Here is a 20,750-nt window from a genome sequence, read left to right on the forward strand (position 1 = left end):
CATTTCTGTCCTTCCAGAACCAGAAAGCTGTTGTGTTTGAAAGAATTACATTCAAACTTAGTACTGGTAATTATCAAAATACACGATTAGGGTTCAACGTGGAAAAAATGTTTAGATAGCTGAATAGCATCAATTTTAAAGCTAAAACATTATCAAAATCAAGCGTTTTCACCATTCTGGATCTCAGTTATGCATAAACAAATTCTGTTTATTATAGTACCTTGGTACCTGCCATTTTGTTTTTTTAGATCAAATTCAAAATGGCCGACTGATGGATATTTTGTTTTAATGAATGCTGTTCAAGAGATCTATATGAAGTTGCATTCAAAACAAATTAGCATGTTATGACAAAAATTTCCTATCACATGAAGTTCCCTGAAACCATTAGATCCCAGATAAACACAATGTGAAACGAAATGCTGGTTTCAGTGACAAAAAGATAAATATTTACTTTTCACGAAAGTATATTGAAAATACAATTTAAATAAGAAGGAATAGTCTAGAGCAAGGATATACTGTAAACCACTGTAAAGTATTCATGAATTCCGTGAGTTAACCTTTTTACCACCAGTTCCCTCTTTTTATCACAAATTCATAAAATAGTCCTGTTTATAGTCTGCACTAACCTTCAGAAGATTGAGATAAAAACAGACAAATTTTAAAACTGAAAATTGACTCAAATTTTGTCTCTTGGCTCCAAAATAAGGATTCATTTCCAGAAATATTGAAGAATATAAGAAAAAAAGTGTATACAAATTTGGGCAAAAAAATCTGGTGGTGAAAAGGTTAATGAAAATGGTAAAACTTTCTATCAGTGATGGGGTCATAGGTCGTGATGTGTCAATGACTCCAAACCATTTTTGTACCAAAAAATTGCCACAAAAAGTTGATATCACCAAATTGGTTTACACTAGATTGGTAGGGATAGAAATAGAATTTTTTTCCCAGCATGCATAGTGCGCATGTTGAATTTGAAATTTACCTGCACTAACTTGTTGTGAAATGCACCACTTTTAAAGTTGAAATAAAATTTACGGGTTCTCGATTGATGCGATCACGAGTCGTCTTACAATGTTGGTTGAACTTAATTTAGGATTAGTAAATATAATGAGAAAATGTTGTGTTAATTTCTACATGCACAGCGTGCACATTATATTTTGAGTTTACTAGCACTAGCTAATAATCTATGTGCATAGTGCAGTGTGCACCATAGTATTTCAACCCTTGTTTGGTATAACCAAAATAGAACATTGTAAATTTTACCCAGCTTGCAAGCGCCTGAATAGATAAACTCATACTCATTAAAACACGGTATGTACATCAATGGAGTACGTAATCGACAAGCCATGCACGTACATTACAATGTAGTTCATCAATACCGAATGTGAACACAAACAAAATTAAACAGCTGGTTTTACTTCTTTCATGACTCGTGTCATAAACAGGCTGTCGATCACAATTGTACCCAACCGCAGAACCTCCCTGGTTGTATTGAATTGGTGGTAATGTCTGTATATATTGTGTAAAAACAAGTTTTGTATATACCGCTACATAAACTGATATCTGATTAAATAATGAATTTATATTTCTGCTGCAAATGTTGTAATTGTAAACAGACCCATTGTTTTTCCCCGGTTTATATTTTGTGAGCAAAAAATCCATTTATTATTTTTAATTAGCATATTTAACAATGTTACATTTACCATCCATGTACAGTCAATTGTCCACCTTCCAACTTTTGCTGGAATTGTTATATTTGGGGTCACATTTTCCAAAGTGCCCAATCACTCCAAAATAGAGAAAAAAAGAATAAAATAGAAAAAAAATACTTAAATATTAGTATAGTTAACTTTTAAGGTGATTAATTTACCCAAAGTATCTGTTTTTATGTGCATCATCCACGCCTTTTTCAGTAATAACCCTCGTATTACCTAACTTTTGTCTTCTTTTCAGGTGTTGGTTTCATTGGACGTAATCTTGTAGATTATCTTATCAGTAATGATTTAACTTCAAAGGTAAGGAATAAGGGGTTAAACGTGATTGTTTACATGTGCCCTCGCTTTTAGATTGCCAGTGATGAATGCAATTTCCTGTTGAAGTCAAAAAACCCTCTATGATTGGCAATGTACAGTTATGAAATATCTTGCTGATGAATTTTCAAATTGTCCTGAATATTGATGTCAGTTTTCCTAGATCATATATGGGATTCTAAAATTGCAGCCTATAGAAAGGTTTATAGCTGTCAACATGTCCTTTTACGACTTGTGGAAGACTGGAAGCTTGCTTTAGAAAACAAGCAACAAGTAGGGGCCATTCTAATCACAGTCAGCTGGCGCACACGTGATAATAAAATAAATACGATATTTACTACATGGGGGCCGCCATCTTCGAATGACGCATAAAACTAAATAAGCGACAAGTTGTGAAATGCGTTTTTCAGTTTCCTGCAAATCAGGACAAAAATACCAATCTTTCACAAAAATACGGTCCATTGGGGTTATATTAAGCCAACCGATAACAAAATTCGGCCGAATTCGTCGTTTTTGTGTGGAAAAATCCCTTGCATACGAACACCTAATTACGCGAAGAACATAGAACACTAAGCCGAGGTATTTGAAACCGAAATTGTCATCTAAGCGTTAGGCCGTCGCTGATTGGCTGCTGTGCTGGAATGCCAATTTTTAGTTTCAAATACCCCGGCTTAGTGTTCTATGTTCTTTGCGTAATTAGGTGTTCGTATGCAAGGGATTTTTCCACACAAAAACAACAAATTCAGCCGAATTTTGTTATTGGTTGGCTTAATATGACCCCAACGGACCGTATTTTTGTGAAAGATTTGTATTTTTGTCCTGATTTGTAGGAATCTGAAAAACGCATTTCACAACTTGTCTCTTATTTAGTTTTATGCGTCATTCAAGATGGCGGCTCCCTTATAGTAAATATTGCATTTATTTTATTATATCAGATGTGCACTAGCTGACTGTGATTCTAATGGACCTTAGTAAAGCATTTGACTGTCTCCCCCATCAGCTGATAATTGCCTAGCTTTGGATGTGCATTCATCTGGTCTTATCTTACATCCAGAAAGCAGAGAGTCAAACTATCTGGGCATGACTGGCTCAGTTTATGTAAGGCGGTCCCACAGGGGTCTGTTTTAGGGCCAGTACTTTTTAATACTTTTGTAAATGACCTTTTTGCAATATCTACAAATATGTCACTTTATAATTATGCTGATGACAATACTATATCAGCTACTGGTGTAAATAAAAATGAGCTGATAAACTCAAAAGTCAGAAATGGCTGTCAAATGGTTCAAAGATAACATGATGGAAGCTAATATAAATAAATTTCAAGCAATTATATTAAATGACAAATCTGACAATACCACTTTTAGTATTGGGGGTGTTGCTATTGAAACTGAAACTAGTGTTAAATTGCTCGGGATTAATACTGATCAGAATTTAAATTTTCATCATCATGTTAGTGTTCTGTGTAAACGGGCAGGTGCCCAATTGAATGTTTTGCAAAGAATGTCGGGTTATTTCGATCAAGCCTCAAGACTATGTATATTTAGATGTTTTATTTTATCACATTTTACTTATTGTTCTTTAGTTTGGAATTTTTTGTGGTAAAGCAAACATTGCTAAGATGGAGCGTATTCAATACAGAGCTCTGAAATTTGTGTACAATGATTTTCAGTCCAGCTATCAAACTTTATTGGAACGTGCTGGACTACAAACACTAGAGATGTCCAGGAAATGTAACATACTTGTTGAAGTTTATAAAAGTGTGAACAAACTCTCCCCATCTTTTATGTGGGATTTATAAAAGGAGAAAAATGTAATGTACAATTTAAGAAATTCTCATCAATTACAGTTAAAACGACCAAGAACTAAACGCTATGGACTGGAGTCATTGTCTTATTATGGTGCTAAAATGTGGAACTCGCTTCCTAATCGAATGAAGGAGTGCAAAGATTTGTATTCTTTTAAGCAAATGGTGTCATTGTGGTCACCATCATTTTAAGATATTTACTTGATTATTTGTGAAATTTTATTGTTTTTTTTCTCTGTGTTTGATGTTTGCTTTTGTTTGATGTAATTTTTAGTAGTCAGTGAGCCTTTGGCTGGGTATTTCAAACTGACTTTGAATAAACGAATAAAAAAAAAAAATATTACACTTTTTTGGGTTTCTTTTTTAGTGTATATATTATAAATTTCATTAATAATAGCATGTCACATACTTCTTCTGTCATATTATCTCTATTTCAGATACGAGTTGCTGATAAAGTGCCGCCGCAAACAGCATGGCTGAATCCAAAACATAAGGTAGATGCAATCACGAGAGTATATATGTGATGTGAAACGAATAAACCAAAGAACAAGCTTTCGAGTTCAACTTCTTGTTTATTCTGCCATTTTCAGTTACCCCAACGGCACTACTTTTCACATATTAATACACTCGGGTGATCAGGTGACATATAACACCATTACAAAAGTATGTGAAACATGCAATAAAGTAGACCCCAAAACGTCATTGATTAATTTTCACTGGGTTTAAATTTCGCTGATTTACCATTTCAGGCATGTTCAGTGGGTTTTAAATTCACGATTTTATCATTTAGATTATGTGTTCTATGCTAAATTTTACATATTCAATGGGTTTTAATTTAACGCATTTTCCAGTCAGCGAAATAAGCAAAATTAAAACCCAGTGAATAATTAATTTTTTTACAGTAGTTGTCACAAACACATTCAGGCATTTGTCATATTCAATTCGCATGTTAATAAGTTCGTGTAGTGCATTCACGTAATTTTAGTAATTTAATTTGTTGATCATGCAGTTCAATAAAAGAAATGGCGTATACGAATGCGATCAGATACTAAAACGTCATAGCTTTGAAAAGTACCCGAATGTTAAATATATTTGTTCGTTATTTATTCCCCTCCATGAATGGCCTACATGGTGTTAAATTGCAAGCACTTCAAATGCCTATCCAAGCTACAGTTATAATTAAAACAAAATTATACTGCAATATTATTTCGAATACAGTTGAGGATATACACAACTATAATTAAAGGCCGCATTGAGGTTCGCTTTAATTGTACATTGATTTACTACAACTTCATAAATGTAAGCGAACATAAGTGCAATAAAAGCAAACACCCCCATGATTCTGTGGCATTGGAATCACCCACTAGTTGAAAAATATGGCCATGCAATTTATTAATTATTCAAGTGGGTGACATCATGTCTTGTATGATTGGATGTTTGTCAGCTAAGGATCAAAATATGCAAATTTAAAGTGGGCGGAACAGGGATCATATATAGCAAAAGTTCTGGAGTCTATTTTTCAATAGAGAAGCCGAGAAAACAAACAGCTGGCGTATGATGACAGTATTTTGCTGTGTGAAGTAAAATGTCAGTTCTAACATTTGCTTTTATGTTTTCTTTCTTTCATGCAGGAAGTCTTTTCTAAGGTAGAGTTTAAATCCGCAAATCTTATCAATGAGGGTAAGATTCTAATACATTCCAATGAAAAATTACCACACTAGAGAATTTCTACAATGTTTCTACAGTTCATCTGTTTGTATATTCCTGGTGTAAATTAACTGCAAAGCTTGCTTTGAGCTGGTTTTGACTTTTCATAAATACTTTTTAAAAAATCAAAAAAAAAAAAAATCAAATTGATTGTCATTATCACCAATAATTTCAACTTATTTTTGTAAACTTACATTTATTACTAATACTAATCCACATAAATTAAATATGTGACAGTTTTGAAAGCAAATTAAGCTAACAAAAAATGAAATTGCTACAATTAACAAAAATTCAGATTCAGTGGAGATGTGTTTGCAGATAAATGTAAATATTTCGTGAGTGATTGCTGTATTTTTGTTACAATTACAGCATCTGTAGAAAGATGTTTCCAAGATGACGATGGTGAATTCGATATCGTCGTGAATGCCGCTGCAGAGACCAAATATGGGCAGTCGGAACCAGTAAGTTATTTGTTTAATAGAAATCCATCATGATTTACCTAGTCTAGCCTCTAAACATTACTTTGACATAATTGTGTATGGGTAAAAGAAAGGGCAGTCACATTGAAAACTATTTGTTTTGTAGTAATTGTGTTATATATATCTAGAATACAGTATTTACTCTGATGGAAGCGAATCTTCAATCAAAACGTAATGAACTAAACACAGCATTTGCTGGATACTCAATCATAAAATATTACCTATTTTTAGAAAATCTGTGTAAATTACATGCACTACTAATAGAGCAAATATGGTATAGCAAATTTTGAATTGTATTTTGATTGAAGAATGATTTCATATGAAAAAACAATGGCCATGATTTGAATTACGGTAAGGGGCTTTTTTTCACACGTCTATCTGAACATAGTCGCTCTGTAGACTGATCAAATAATGGCAATGCATATTACAATGCTTGTTCTGGCTACTTTGAAGTACGTGACGAATGCTCGGTAGACTTGCATGATGAAGAAATAAATTGCTACTTTTCCTGATCTGCTATTGAAAGTAAAATCCTTAAATCAATGTTTTGGATAGCGTGAAATCAGTTTAACTTAATTTGAGCTCATTCAAGGTGGATTCTGATTTTTTTAATTTTAAAATCTCAATTATAAAGAATTTACTTTTTATGTGTGCAGTTGAATGTGCAGTAGAAATAATAGTAGTGATTATTGTCTAAAAGGTGTGAATCGTTCATTATTTAGCCGTGACATGTGCTGTTTGAAAGACATTTGGTTTGTTTCCAGACCGGTCTATAGCATGACTGTGGAAGTGAAACCAATCTAATGTAAACTGAATGTTGATTCAGTCATATTGGTTCAATTTCTTTGCTTCTCAAATGTAATTTTCTTTACAGGTGTACAAAGATGGAATAGTCAAACTGAGCCTGAATTGTGCCCGAGAAGCAGCCAAAAGAAAAGTTAAAAAATATTTAGAAATATCCACAGGTCAGGTTTATGCAGCAGATAAGGTTAGTGTGATGTCATTTCCTTTTAGTCCAAGTTTCTATGACATCACTTCCTTTAAAGGAGATGGGTAGTGTGATGTCATTTCCTTTCCATCACAGTTTCTATGACATCTTTTTTTTTCCTGTAAGATTACTATATTGTGCGAAGCATCAGGAAAAATAAAAACTGGTACTTTATGTTGTTAGAAGTATACATTTTGTCTTTTGCAGAAAGCTAGTGCGGAAAGTTCCAAAGTGTCGCCATGGACGCACATGGCCAAGCACAAACTAGAGGTAGAAAAAGAGCTTTCAAAAATAGATGGGTTGAATTATATAATTGTTCGGCCGGCAATTACTTATGGATTAGGAGACAAAAATGGAATTAGTAAGTATTTGTAAAATGAGACCCAAAACACTGTATACAACATGTATAAAGTACATTGTTTGTTTACGCACAATTCGAACACACACCTCAGGTCAACTGTAGATTTCTAACTTAATTTGGAGGAAATAATATTGCAAAATGTGAATGTTGTGAAATGATTTTTTTATAGCTGGAACAGCGCCCTCTGTGAGTTATTGTACTTAACTTTTGTTTTTGTGGGAGGGTCTATTTTTAACCGAAACGTACACGTGTCCTTTATGCATTTATTGTGCTTTCATATAGAGTGACTCCAAAACAAAAAATTAGAATTTTCGGTCATCAGTTGAAAAAAGATTGCGTCAACAGTTGTTATTCTAATTTGTGCTGAATTTTTGAAAAATCTAAATAAAAGCACAAATTGGTGAAAATTTTGAATTAAAATAAATAAAAAATGTACACCTGGATTGATATTAGGAAACGCATTGACCAGAAACTATTTTTGTTTACCTAAACTTATCTTTATTTATATTTTAATGTTCTTAATTACATTTATTGTAATCAATAAACATGATTTAGAACTTTATTATAATAGTGAGTATTTTTTACAGTGCCCAGAATAGTAGTTGCTGCTGTTTATAAACATCTCAAAGAAACAATGAAGGTGGGTTGTCCGTATATTGTTAACTTCTTAATGCTGAAATTTAATTTACAAAAACACACAAGATTTTTTTCTTCATTAAAGGGGAACCGCTCAATCTCATGGATAGCACCAAGTGCTTATGGGTAATTAACTCCGCCTCTGTCCACTAAGTAAATGAATGCTTATTATGCTTGCTTACTCAAACTGTGATTGACAGGCATTTTGCATACATTAGCCGCCATTTTAAACTCATGATTTTTACTTGTCGCGGCACGTTTCGACCGAAAACAACAATGTTTATACATAAAAAGCCAAACCCCTAGCGTACATATTCATGCACCCGTAGAAATGTATTTGGAATCACAGCTTGATCTCTAAACATCGTAAATGGCACATTTCCCGGAGCTCCCACCACGATGTGAGCGGCTTGGTTCGGATTAGCATACTAATTGCGGTGGCCATCTTGCCCTTATTTATAGTATCGGTTCCCCTTTGCTGAAATGTGAGTATGCAGTAACCGACTAGGTACATGTACGATTTTTTTTGTTGGGTGACAGGGATGAACAAAGAGAGGGATGTGACATTCGCTTAGATTTTTTTATATTAATACTGGCAATCTAGTTTGACGCTGTCACATCGTCTTGACAGTTATTATGTACTGGGTTTTTCTTTTTCTAGTTATTATGGAGTAAAGACGTACGCATGAACACTGTACATGTAGTGGACGTCTGTCGTGCAATATGGCATCTTACAATGAATGGGAAACGAGGTGACATTTACAATGTAGTCGACAACTCCAGTTCGAGTAAGTTTTACAATATTTTTCTTTTGACCCAGTTAGGGGGCTCTGTTAATCTTACTGGTACAGTTAGGGAGTTTTAGTTCATATCTGCTGTAGTTATGTACTTGTATACAATTACCGGTACACAAAATAATCTTAACGCTTAAGGTTTTTAGTTTGCGTTCAGACAGAATGAACCGTGACTATTAGTTTGGTTTCTGTCTGTATGTCTGTCCAGAGATGCGAAACTGTCATTTTAGGTAGCCTAAAATTCATGGCAGTAATGCCTCATATACATGTATGTAAACCTTGAATAATAAATATATATAAAAAAGACTGTTTGACTGAGGCATATTTTATATTATTATACATCTGTCACCGTAACGCCATAAGTTGCACCGTGCCGTAATTTTGCGGTATTTTACAGGATATTTTCATTCTACCATATTAGGAAATACGAATTCCAAATATCGAATCATTACGCGCGTAAGCGTCCTCTAATAATAAAAACAAACATGGCTGCCACCAGGATTTGATCGGACTCCACACAAAGAAGTTTGCTGTTCTAAACTTTTTGGATTTCGGCATTCCCATGATGTATCCTTGGAAGTAAAAGATGTATAATAATAAGGTTATTACGAGGATACTTCAAAGTATGCACTCAGACAGTACGCCGTCGCATCGACCTCCAATGCACGTCAGTCGATACTCCCGCTGTATTATCTTTGTGCATACTTTGAGGTATCCTCGTAATAACCTCATATTATGTTGAGTAATAGACAGATTGTTTGAGGTATATTGCAGTTTAGGGATGTTGTAGACTGCATGTACACAAAGAATGTAGTGTAGTTTTATATTCTACACCAATTTTGCAAAAACACAGTAATGCTTCACTAAAAAGACAATTTTTTATTCAGATCCTATTTCTGATTGTCCTTTGCCCAATTGATATTACTGTAAAATCTGTAGTAGAAGCTGCATCCCAAATAGAAGTCACACAAATTCACAATTGAGTCCCGAAAAATCACCATTTCTCGTATGTGTAGATGCTGTAATAGAAGTCGCATTCTTTTAATAAAAGTTTCTAATATAGATTTTACATTAAGCACCACAAAATTTTACTTTCATTATCGTAATCCATGTTAATATCCATGTGGTCTTGATTTTTCATTAGATTGTTACAATAACAGTTTATAAGCAGTTTAAAAGTGCTATATTTTTCATGTTACATAGTATTTGATATGTGTCACATGTGACAAATAGAACATTTCTAAAACACAGTCTTAATAGTTTGCCACAAATTCAAACACTCGCTGCACTACAACTTTGGCATTTCAAACAAGTTTTTGCTCCACACAATCTCTTCAATGTATATATAAAAAATAATAATAGGAATAAAATCTGAATATTATGTAATCTTGATTTCATCTTGTTTGACATATCCCATAATAGTGAGATGGAAACGACAAATGTCTATCACAGTCGTTACAAACAAGATGAGAGTTATTTCAAACCACCCATTAAAGCAATTAACAAAGTCAGTGCTCGTCTCAATATACTGATGAAAAAAAGCTAAGTTTTAATATCTTCAATTTGTCCCGCATAAAGTATGCGCTTTTGGTAATAAGTGCAAGACAACGATCAGTTTCTGATGCTTTCTCACAGTTCGTGAGACTTGCTATTATTCTCACAGATATTTTGAGCGCTTCATTGGCGATGGTATAAAATTTTCACCAATTTGTCGGTGAGGTTCAAAATTCTTACTTTTCCCATATTAATCCAAATTCTCGTCATATTGAGTATCTCTAAACAGTGTCAATTTTTGCGCAGTAATCACTTTTTTTCCCGCCAAAAGTGACAGTTTCTCGCTACGTCTCACAATTTTTTACCATGACATTTGAGTGATACAGAGTTGGCTTTCTCTCATATGTTGACCTTCATATTGCATATCTTTCGTAGATGTATGATAGATGTTGCCTGCCCTTCATTTTATCTACCCTTAAAGTGAAACTGTTTGAAGCTGATTACTAACCTCATTCCTCAAACACTTTTACGCATCTATTCCCACAATCCACCACAGCTATTCTACCATCATTGCACACTGCTACGCCGCATGGCCTAATCAACCCATCACTATCATCATCAATCCTACAAATAAACTGACCATAGGTCTCGTGCTTAGTGACCTGATTCAAACTACTCACGTACACATAGTCATTCCTATCCACAGCCACTCCACTGGGAGTAATCATCTCGTTGTCACCAAGGGAAGAGAATTCAAAAATAAACTGTTCATCAGAATCAAATACCTCGACACAGTGGTTGCCAAAATTAACCACATATAGCAATCCATCACTGTTAATAGCTAACATATAAAGTTTGTTGTTTATACCTTTCCTAAATGTCTTTATATATACACCATCTTTGGTATACTTTCTAATACAACCCTCACTAAACTCACTCACATAAATATGCTTAGTAGCAGGATTAATTGCAATTCCACATGGATTATCAAGTTCACTGCTTCCAAACTTTCTAATCAACTTTCCGTATTCATCACTCACAACAACTTGTTTGTTCCTATCATCCAACATAAAGTATTCATTATCATCTGATATTACTACATCACATGGTTTGAATGGCTCTGCAAACTGATCAGTGAATGTAAATGACTGTTTGTAATTTCCTTCTCTGTCATGGATGGTCACTCTGTTGTTCCCTTTATCAGCTGTCACAAAGTCACTGTGTTTATTTACAGTTATTCCCCAAGCATCAGCACTGAGCTGTCCTTCACTTTCTGCTTTTCCCACTGTCTGTAGCCACCCACTGCTTGGTACAGAAATATGAAATGGTGATCCTGATATATGTTGGTTACCAATCGTCATGGCAACTTGATGTTTTTCTACCATTTTTCCTGTTATCATCACATTACAAGTCCCATCATTATTGTCAGTAACATCAATGTCTTCCTGTGGTGCATCAGGGTTCATTGTCTTTACTGTGATACCTTGACGAGGAATGATTTGTTTTTCTCTGGAATCTCTGGTTGTGATGAGCAGGTTGGCAGATTCACCCTTCAGAAGTTGTTTTGGGAGGTTTTCAACTGTGCATTTGGATGGACAGGCATCAGTTTTGATAACCCCCATCAATGTATGCCTGGCAAGGTCACTTCCTGGATGGAACTCAGTGATATTGTCACTGATTGGTGGTTTGGTTTCCATAGCAACCATCTCTTTTATGTGGCTCATAGTTTCAAGCTTGGTAGATAGTAAATGAATGGCATTCCCATGATGCACTAGTGTGTTTAGATAATGATGTGTGCTGACTATGTTGCCATGGTGAAATTCCTTCTCATCAATGTTCATTGCTGCAGCTTTTAATTCCATCGTAGCACTTTCATCCAAGGCATCTATCAGCATCTTCTCTTCTCTTTTTACTCTTTCTATCACTTCTTGTGCTCTTCTCATAACTTTAACTTTCTCTGCCGCACACTGGTTTTGGATTTCTTCTCTTGTCGCCACAGCTGTTGCTTTTTCTTCCTCCATCTGCTTTTCTTTCACTTTCAACTGTCCTAGCATTTCTCTCAGTTGTGTTTTATACTCATCTGCTACCTCCTGCAAGTCTCTATGGACGTGTTCAGGAACTCTGTGGTTAACTATGGTGCATTTCAAGCATACAGGCACCTGGCATGTGTCGCAGTAGAATTCTAAGTAGGTATCTTTATGATCACTACAGAAAACTTTGGACTGTACCATGAGATAACACCTAGATTCTTTCTCTTTGTACTCATCAATTGTCAGCACTTCATGAGAGCGGAGTGCTGGAATGCGTCCATGAATGGTAACACATACATCACAGCAAAATTGTGGACAGTCTACACACCTGTGAGTTGCAGTCTTCTCTTGGCATATCTCGCATGTCAGTGAATGCTGGTCTGTACTCAGCAGCTTCTGTCTCTGGAACCTGTCCAGTAGGCTTGAAATAAAAAAGTTGGACTTTAGTTCCTGGATTGGGGTGTCGCACTGAATTTTGCATGTTTTACAGCTCAAAACCCCTCCTGAATCATCTTTAAAATCCACCAAACATTTTTGACAGAAGGTATGAAGACATGGTAGTAATTTGGGATCTTTCAAGATCTCTAAACAAATGGAACAGCTGAGGAAAACCTCACTGTTTTCATCTCTAAGTGACATGGATGTGACAGCTGATTCGGCCATGGTAGACAAGTGTTTTAACTGTTGCGAAAAACTAAGCTACTTAGGAAACTGTGAATTTGTAATATGTATTTCCTTGTGAAATTTATTTAAAAAAATGTATATATTAAATGTAAATATTATACTTGTGGGCTAGTACAAATGAAATCCATATTGTTCAATATTAAATATGTCAGATGAAAAATGTAGTCAGATGAAAAATCAAGTTTAATACTTTACAAATTCCCCCCAGCATAAGGGGTACTGTGTATCCAAGCATTGTTAACTGTATTTCCTTCTACTTTTGGATTGATGCCAAATGGGTTGTATCACTGACTTATAAATCAACTTATAAATTTTAACAACATACTTCAGACATTTATTTTATTTGCTCTATCTATAAATATAAGAAATGTTCAATTTTTAGTTCTCAATTTTTCAAAAAGTATGGGTACAGCTTCTATTAGGGATGAGACTTCTAATGCAGATTTTATGGTAATCTGAAATATTTATAAAAGTCTGATGCAAAACCCAGTGCTGTTAGACATTACCGGATTGGTGGCCCTGGTTGTTAAGTTTGTGGATGGACCAATCAGAGCCAGTGTTGTAAACCATTTTTTATTTATAATGTTTTGGTGTTATGAGAATCTTTAATTGTGGCAGCCATGTCTACTGACATGTTGAGGGACAGCAACTACTGGAAAAGCGTCTTTTCTGATATTTATAAGGCACCCTATTCCTAATTTCTGTTTTGCTGTTGTGTTTTTAGTAATTTTCAACTTTTTGTTATGAGCTGGTTCTCAAAATAAAAACTGTTATTATATATTATTATTATTATTCAGCTCAAGGAACTATATCAGATATTATATCAAGGATATTTGAAATAAAACACGACTATCTTGGATCTATTGTATCTAATATAGCGAAGGTTAGTATCCCTCAATTTTGTAGCTTGTCTACCCTATAGGTAAGATGGAATCATCCATGTCTATCATATTGGAATATGACTTCAGAGCATATTTCGTTTCTAGTATCATATACAATTCTTTCAGGCATCACTGTATTGAACTCCTTAGTATAATCATAATTACCCTTCCATAGAATACTGTATTGGACTGCCTAGTTCAATCATATTTAATCTATTAAAGAGCACTGTATTGGACTCCCGAGCATAAACATATTTAATTTTCCAGAAATCATTGTATTGGACTCCTTAGTATAAGCATATTAAATTTTCTAGAAAGCATTTTATTGAATTCTCTAGTACAATAATATTCAACTTCAGAAAGCATTATATTGGACTCCCTAGTATAATCATATTTAATCTTTTAGAGTGTACTATATTGGATTCCCTAGTATAATCATATTTAGTCTTTTAGAAAACATTATATTGGACTCCCTAGTATAATCATATTTAATCTTTTAGAAAGTACTATATTGGACTCTCTAGTATAATCATATTTAATCTTTTAGAAAGCATTATATTGGACTCCCTAATATAGTCATATTTAATCTTTTAGAAAGCATTATATTGGACTCTCTAGTATAATCATATTTAATCTTTTAGAAAACATTATATTGGACTCCCTAGTATAATCATATTTAATCTTTTAGAAAGCATTATATTGGACTCTCTAGTATAATAATATTTAATCTCTTAGAAAGCATTATATTGGACTCCCTAGTATAATCATATTTAATCTTTTAGAAAACATTATATTGGACTCCCTAGTATAATCATATTTAATCTTTTAGAAAACATTACATTGGACTCCCTAGTATAATCATATTTAATCTTTTAGAAAGCATTATATTGGACTCCCTAGTATAATCATATTTAATCTTTTAGAAAGCATTATATTGGACTCCCTAGTATAATCATATTTAATCTTTTAGAAAGCATTATATTGGACTCTCTAGTATAATCATATTTAATCTTTTAGAAAACATTATATTGGACTCCCTAGTATAGTCATATTTAATCTTTTAGAAAGCATTATATTGGACTCTCTAGTATAATCATATTTAATCTTTTAGAAAACATTATATTGGACTCCATAGTATAGTCATATTTAATCTTTTAGAAAGCATTATATTGGACTCTCTAGTATAATAATATTTAATCTCTTAGAAAGCATTATATTGGACTCCCTAGTATAATCATATTTAATCTTTTAGAAAACATTATATTGGACTCCCTAGTATAATCATATTTAATCTTTTAGAAAACATTACATTGGACTCCCTAGTATAATCATATTTAATCTTTTAGAAAGCATTACATTGGACTCCCTAGTATAATCATATTTAATCTTTTAGAAAGCATTATATTGGACTCTCTAGTATAATAATATTTAATCTCTTAGAAAGCATTATATTGGACTCCCTAGTATAATCATATTTAATCTTTTAGAAAACATTATATTGGACTCCCTAGTATAATCATATTTAATCTTTTAGAAAACATTATATTGGACTCCCTAGTATAATCATATTTAATCTCTTAGAAAGCATTATATTGGACTTCCTAGTATAGTCATATTTAATCTTTTAGAAAGCATTATATTGGACTCCCTAGTATAATCATGTTTAATTTTCCAGAAAGCATTTTATTGAACTCTCTAGTATAATAATATTCAACTTCAGAAAGCACTATATTGGACTCTCTAGTATAATCATATTTAATCTTTTAGAAAGCATTATATTGGACTTCCTAGTATAGTCATATTTAATCTTTTAGAAAGCATTATATTGGACTCCCTAGTATAATCATGTTTAATTTTCCAGAAAGCATTTTATTGAACTCTCTAGTATAATAATATTCAACTTCAGAAAGCACTATATTGGACTCTCTAGTATAATCATATTTAATCTTTTAGAAAGCATTATATTGGACTCCCTAGTATAATCATATTTAATCAGAAAAAAACACTAGAAAACACTATAAACAGAAAACACTATATTGGACTCGCTAGTATAAATGTATTTAAACTTTTAGAAAGCACTATATTGGACTCCCTAGTATAATCATATTTAATCTTTTAGAAAACATTATTTTGGACTCCCTAGTATAATCATATTTAATCTTTTAGAGAGCACTATATTGGACTCCCTAGTATAATCATGTTTAATTTTTTAGAAAGCATTATATTGGACTCCCTAGTATGAACATGTTTAATCTTTTAGAAAGCACTATATTGGACTCCCTAGTATAAATATATTTAAACTTTTAGAAAGCGCTATATTGGACTCCCTAGTATAATCATGTTTAATTTTTTAGAAAGCATTATATTGGACTCCCTAGTATGAACATGTTTAATCTTTTAGAAAGCACTATATTGGACTCCCTAGTATAAATATATTTAAACTTTTAGAAAGCGCTATATTGGACTCCCTAGTATAATCATGTTTAATTTTTAGAAAGCATTATATTGGACTCCCTAGTATGAACATGTTTAATCTTTTAGATAGCACTATATTGGACTCCCTAGTATAATCATGTTAAATTTTTTAGAAAGCATTATATTGGACTCCCTAGTATAAACATTTTCAATCTTTTAGAGTGTACTATATTGGACTCCCTAGTATAATCATGTTTAATTTTTTAGAAAGCACTATATTGGACTCCCTAGTATAAACATTTTCAATCTTTTAGAGAGCACTATATTGGACTCCCTAATATAAATGTATTTAAACTTTTAGAAAGCACTATATTGGACTCCCTAGTATAATCATGTTAAATTTTTTAGAAAGCATTATATTGGACTCCCTAGTATAAACATTTTCAATCTTTTAGAGTGTACTATATTGGACTCCCTAGTATAATCATGTTTAATTTTTTAGAAAGCACTATATTGGACTCCCTAGTATAAACATTTTCAATCTTTTAGAGAGCACTATATTGGACTCCCTAGTATAATCATGTTTAATTTTTTAGAAAGCATTATATTGGACTCCCTAGTATGAACATGTTTAATCTTTTAGAAAGCACTATATTGGACTCCCTAGTATAAATATATTTAAACTTTTAGAAAGCGCTATATTGGACTCCCTAGTATAATCATGTTTAATTTTTTAGAAAGCATTATATTGGACTCCCTAGTATGAACATGTTTAATCTTTTAGAAAGCACTATATTGGACTCCCTAGTATAAATATATTTAAACTTTTAGAAAGCGCTATATTGGACTCCCTAGTATAATCATGTTTAATTTTTTAGAAAGCATTATATTGGACTCCCTAGTATGAACATGTTTAATCTTTTAGATAGCACTATATTGGACTCCCTAGTATAATCATGTTTAATTTTTTAGAAAGCATTATATTGGACTCCCTAGTATAAACATTTTCAATTTTTTAGAGTGTACTATATTGGACTCCCTAGTATAATCATGTTTATTTTTTTAGAAAGCACTATATTGGACTCCCTGGTATAAACATTTTCAATCTTTTAGAGAACACTATATTGGACTCCCTAGTATAATCATGTTTAATTTTTTAGAAAGCATTATATTGGACTCCCTCGTATGAACATGTTTAATCTTTTAGAAAGTACTATATTGGACTCCCTAGTATAATCATGTTTAATTTTTTAGAAAGCATTATATTGGACTCCCTCGTATGAACATGTTTAATCTTTTAGAAAGTACTATATTGGACTCCCTAGTATAATCATGTTTAATTTTTTAGAAAGCATTATATTGGACTCCCTAGTATAAACATATTCAATCTTTTAGAGAGCACTATATTGGACTCCCTAGTATAAGCATATTCAATCTTTTAGAGAGCACTATATTGGACTCCCTAGTATCATTACCCTTTCAGAGCACCATTTTTTATCAGTACAATCGCATCCGATGAGCACTATTAGACTCCCTAGGCTCTTTATATTTAATCTTTGTAGATTACTATGCAAGATGTAGTGGACGAAGGTAACGAAAAGCACATGGACCCGTGGTCACGGGTGTGTGAATCAGAGGGCATCATCAACACACCTTTAAGTCCATTTATTGATCAAGAATTATTGTACAACAAACATCTTCATCTTGATGGGTGTAAGCTGCAGAACACGGGGTTTACGCTGCTCCATCCTCGTATGGAGCAGGAACAATTACAAGAGGTGAGATAATTCAAACAACTCCAGAACAACAATGATTACATATACTCATTAGGCCAGCAACAAAAAAACTTATGTTGCCCTCAAGTCGAAAAATTGGGTCAGTCAGTCAGTCAGTCGGTCGGTCGAACGGTCGGTCGGATTTTTTTTTTTTTTTTTTTTTTTTTTTTTAAATTCGTGAAAACTAAGAGTATCGTAAATAACCAAGGTTTTGGAACATGTCAGAAAAATACAGATCAACCCGAGGTCCAAAGTCTCCACTTATGGGGACTATAGGGATCAAACAACAGTCCGGAATCTTTAATTTTTGATATTTAGGCCCTTTAAAAAAAAAATTAAAATAAAAGGGACCCGATATTTTATATTTTTCGGTCTGTCGCTGAAAGCAACAAAACAATTTTTTTTTTGGCCTTATTCACATACAAGCTTTGCAGAGTTTTGTATGATATTGCAATAAATTTGAGTTATTTTCAAAAATAAAATGGTGACTTTCAAAAATTCAATTGCTTTGTTTTATTTCAGATGATTGACGACTACGTTGCTATGCGTCTATTTCCTGCATCCCTGGTGAAAACTGCTCCCAGCTAAACCATTTCCAGCTATATAGGTCATTCTAGCTGGTTTTTATCATGTACTATGTTTTTTAATTAAAACTGCAAGGGGAGGAATTAAACAATGAACTAACAGTCACTGTGCCAATTTCTGTATGTACATTTTAAGTGACACTATGATTATGTACCTACAGTTTTTTTAAGTAGACAAATGTACATTTTATTTACACTTTCCCTTTTTGATTTTGTAATGCAAGCCAGTTAGTTTTATACTTCTTTTTTTTCTTGATATATGAACCTCAAAAGTTTGTTCCCTGTTAGTGTGAATTTTTTACTTACAGCACTAATAACGAAAAAGGGAATTTGTCGCGCTTTTTGGGCATTACAAGAAATTTGAAAGCATATTGACAGTTGTGCTGAAGACTACTGATCAATAAATTAATCTCAAATATGAATATTCTGCATTGCAGGGAAACTGCCTTGAAAAAACAAAACCATCAATCTAATATTTTTAATTCAATCTAATATTTTTAATTCAAGGTCAAAAATCAAATTTGAACTAGCTTACCTATTTTTAAAAATGATCCGAAATTTTTTATGAAGTTGAAAAAAAGAGATGCAGTCTGTGAGAGAATTACACTTATTTTCCTATTTTGAAAGAGGACTACTGTAGAATACTTTATTTTCGCTGGAATTTATTTTCGCTGAAAAGGCTTTTTGGGCGTTTTGCTTGGAATTTATTTTCACTGATTTTTGATGAGATTAATGTAAAATATAGGAAAAAATGTATATTCACCGGATTTTATTTTCACGGAATCATCCCTTCAGCGAAAATAAATTCCAAGCGAAAATAAAGTATTCTACAGTACTTTGGTGGACAAAGATCTTTATATTGATCGCAGTTACTAGAAGAAGTAACCGTGTATTGACTGATCTAACTTTGAATGAAAACGGCATTCTAGCCAATCACAGAAATTACTTTCATGTATTTTTTTGCAATCATTCTGTTTCAGTTACGCATATTTTTGCCAACAAATATTTCCAATAAACTGTTAATTACCAGGATGTGTGACCTTTTGGCGTCATATAGAAAGTACCAGGATGTGTGACCTTTTGGTGTATAGGAAGTACCAGGATGTGTGACCTTTGACATTGTATATACCTGAATGTTGGTGATGTTTGTTTTATCAAAATATTAATATTGGTGATACAAATCTGTATTTGAAATAGGTTTATTACTTCGTTGAGGTAAAATCTAGAATTTTAACATTTACAGTGATGGTATAGTATTTTAAATCGGTGTGTAGAAATTACCAGGTTGTGTGACCTCTGGGGAGGTCAAGTGGAAATTACCAAGTTGTGTGACCTCTGGGGAGGTCAGGTGGAAATTACCAGCATGTGTGACCTTTGGGAAGGTCTGATTGAAAATAATTTGGAAGTATAAAACTACATATGTATATCTGATGTGCATGATGACCAGTTTTTTTTTGGGGGGGAGTGCTATAGTTATTGCTTGAATAAAGACTTTTGTATTTATTATTCTAAATGTCCCTAAATTGTAATACAACTGCACTAATGAATAAAGATGGTCTTTCTCCTACTCCCAAAGTCGCCACATTACAGCATTTTTTTTCACCATTGGAAATGTGTATTTTGAGTAATTATATTCAGTACTGTGCACTATATTTTAATAGCATAACTTTATTTTAGAACTTTACCTTAATTTAACACCAGGGTGTAGTTGCATTGTTAATATATTTATGGGAGATAATGAGGAATCTATTTTCATACCATTTTTGGGGGGGAAAATATTGAAATTAAAGCACATTTCTTGTGGAAAAGTGTGTATGCTGTTTTTTGTTTTTGTATTTCTGATTGAGTTTGAGTGCATTTGCAATGTGTTGGGTAAAATTTCCAGGCTGAAGAGAGAATTTCGACATCTTGATTGCCATAAGCTGACACCTTTCCCTCCCCATTATGGTTCAACTCTAGAAACACTTTTTCTATCGTTAACTGGGTATATAAATGGTTTTCGGAGTGACTCTGGCAATTAATCAGAGAGGCGTGATTTTGGAATTATGGCGCTGGTGAGCATGTTGATGCTCATTGGAGAGATCTCTG

General features: G+C 33.1%; 2 protein-coding genes across 3 annotated transcripts in view; one reads left to right on the top strand and one right to left on the bottom strand.

Annotated features, from left to right (window-relative positions):
- The window catches only part of LOC100373896 (uncharacterized), a 39,033-nt gene extending 18,563 nt beyond the window's left edge, over positions 1 to 20,470 (top strand). For both annotated transcript variants that reach the window (XM_085495412.1, XM_085495413.1), the window contains 11 exons: positions 1,954 to 2,015; positions 4,272 to 4,328; positions 5,466 to 5,514; positions 5,911 to 6,002; positions 6,895 to 7,008; positions 7,216 to 7,369; positions 7,957 to 8,009; positions 8,667 to 8,793; positions 13,805 to 13,890; positions 17,866 to 18,081; positions 18,601 to 20,470. In XM_085495412.1, coding sequence (XP_085351538.1) covers positions 1,954 to 2,015; positions 4,272 to 4,328; positions 5,466 to 5,514; positions 5,911 to 6,002; positions 6,895 to 7,008; positions 7,216 to 7,369; positions 7,957 to 8,009; positions 8,667 to 8,793; positions 13,805 to 13,890; positions 17,866 to 18,081; positions 18,601 to 18,666 — 1,076 coding nt within the window. In that variant the 3' untranslated portion in view covers positions 18,667 to 20,470. The remainder of the gene's footprint in view (positions 1 to 1,953; positions 2,016 to 4,271; positions 4,329 to 5,465; positions 5,515 to 5,910; positions 6,003 to 6,894; positions 7,009 to 7,215; positions 7,370 to 7,956; positions 8,010 to 8,666; positions 8,794 to 13,804; positions 13,891 to 17,865; positions 18,082 to 18,600) is intronic.
- On the bottom strand, positions 9,659 to 12,982 carry LOC144343205 (E3 ubiquitin-protein ligase TRIM71-like). Its single transcript, XM_078005918.2, has one exon. The coding sequence runs from the start codon at positions 12,960 to 12,962 to the stop codon at positions 10,803 to 10,805; it is 2,160 nt and encodes a 719-aa protein (XP_077862044.1). The 5' UTR covers positions 12,963 to 12,982; the 3' UTR covers positions 9,659 to 10,802.
- Positions 20,471 to 20,750: the final 280 nt, after the last annotated feature.

Source organism: Saccoglossus kowalevskii, chromosome 21 (assembly GCF_978046115.1).
Source record: "Saccoglossus kowalevskii chromosome 21, keSacKowa6.1, whole genome shotgun sequence".
NCBI classification, from domain to species: Eukaryota; Metazoa; Hemichordata; class Enteropneusta; family Harrimaniidae; genus Saccoglossus; species Saccoglossus kowalevskii.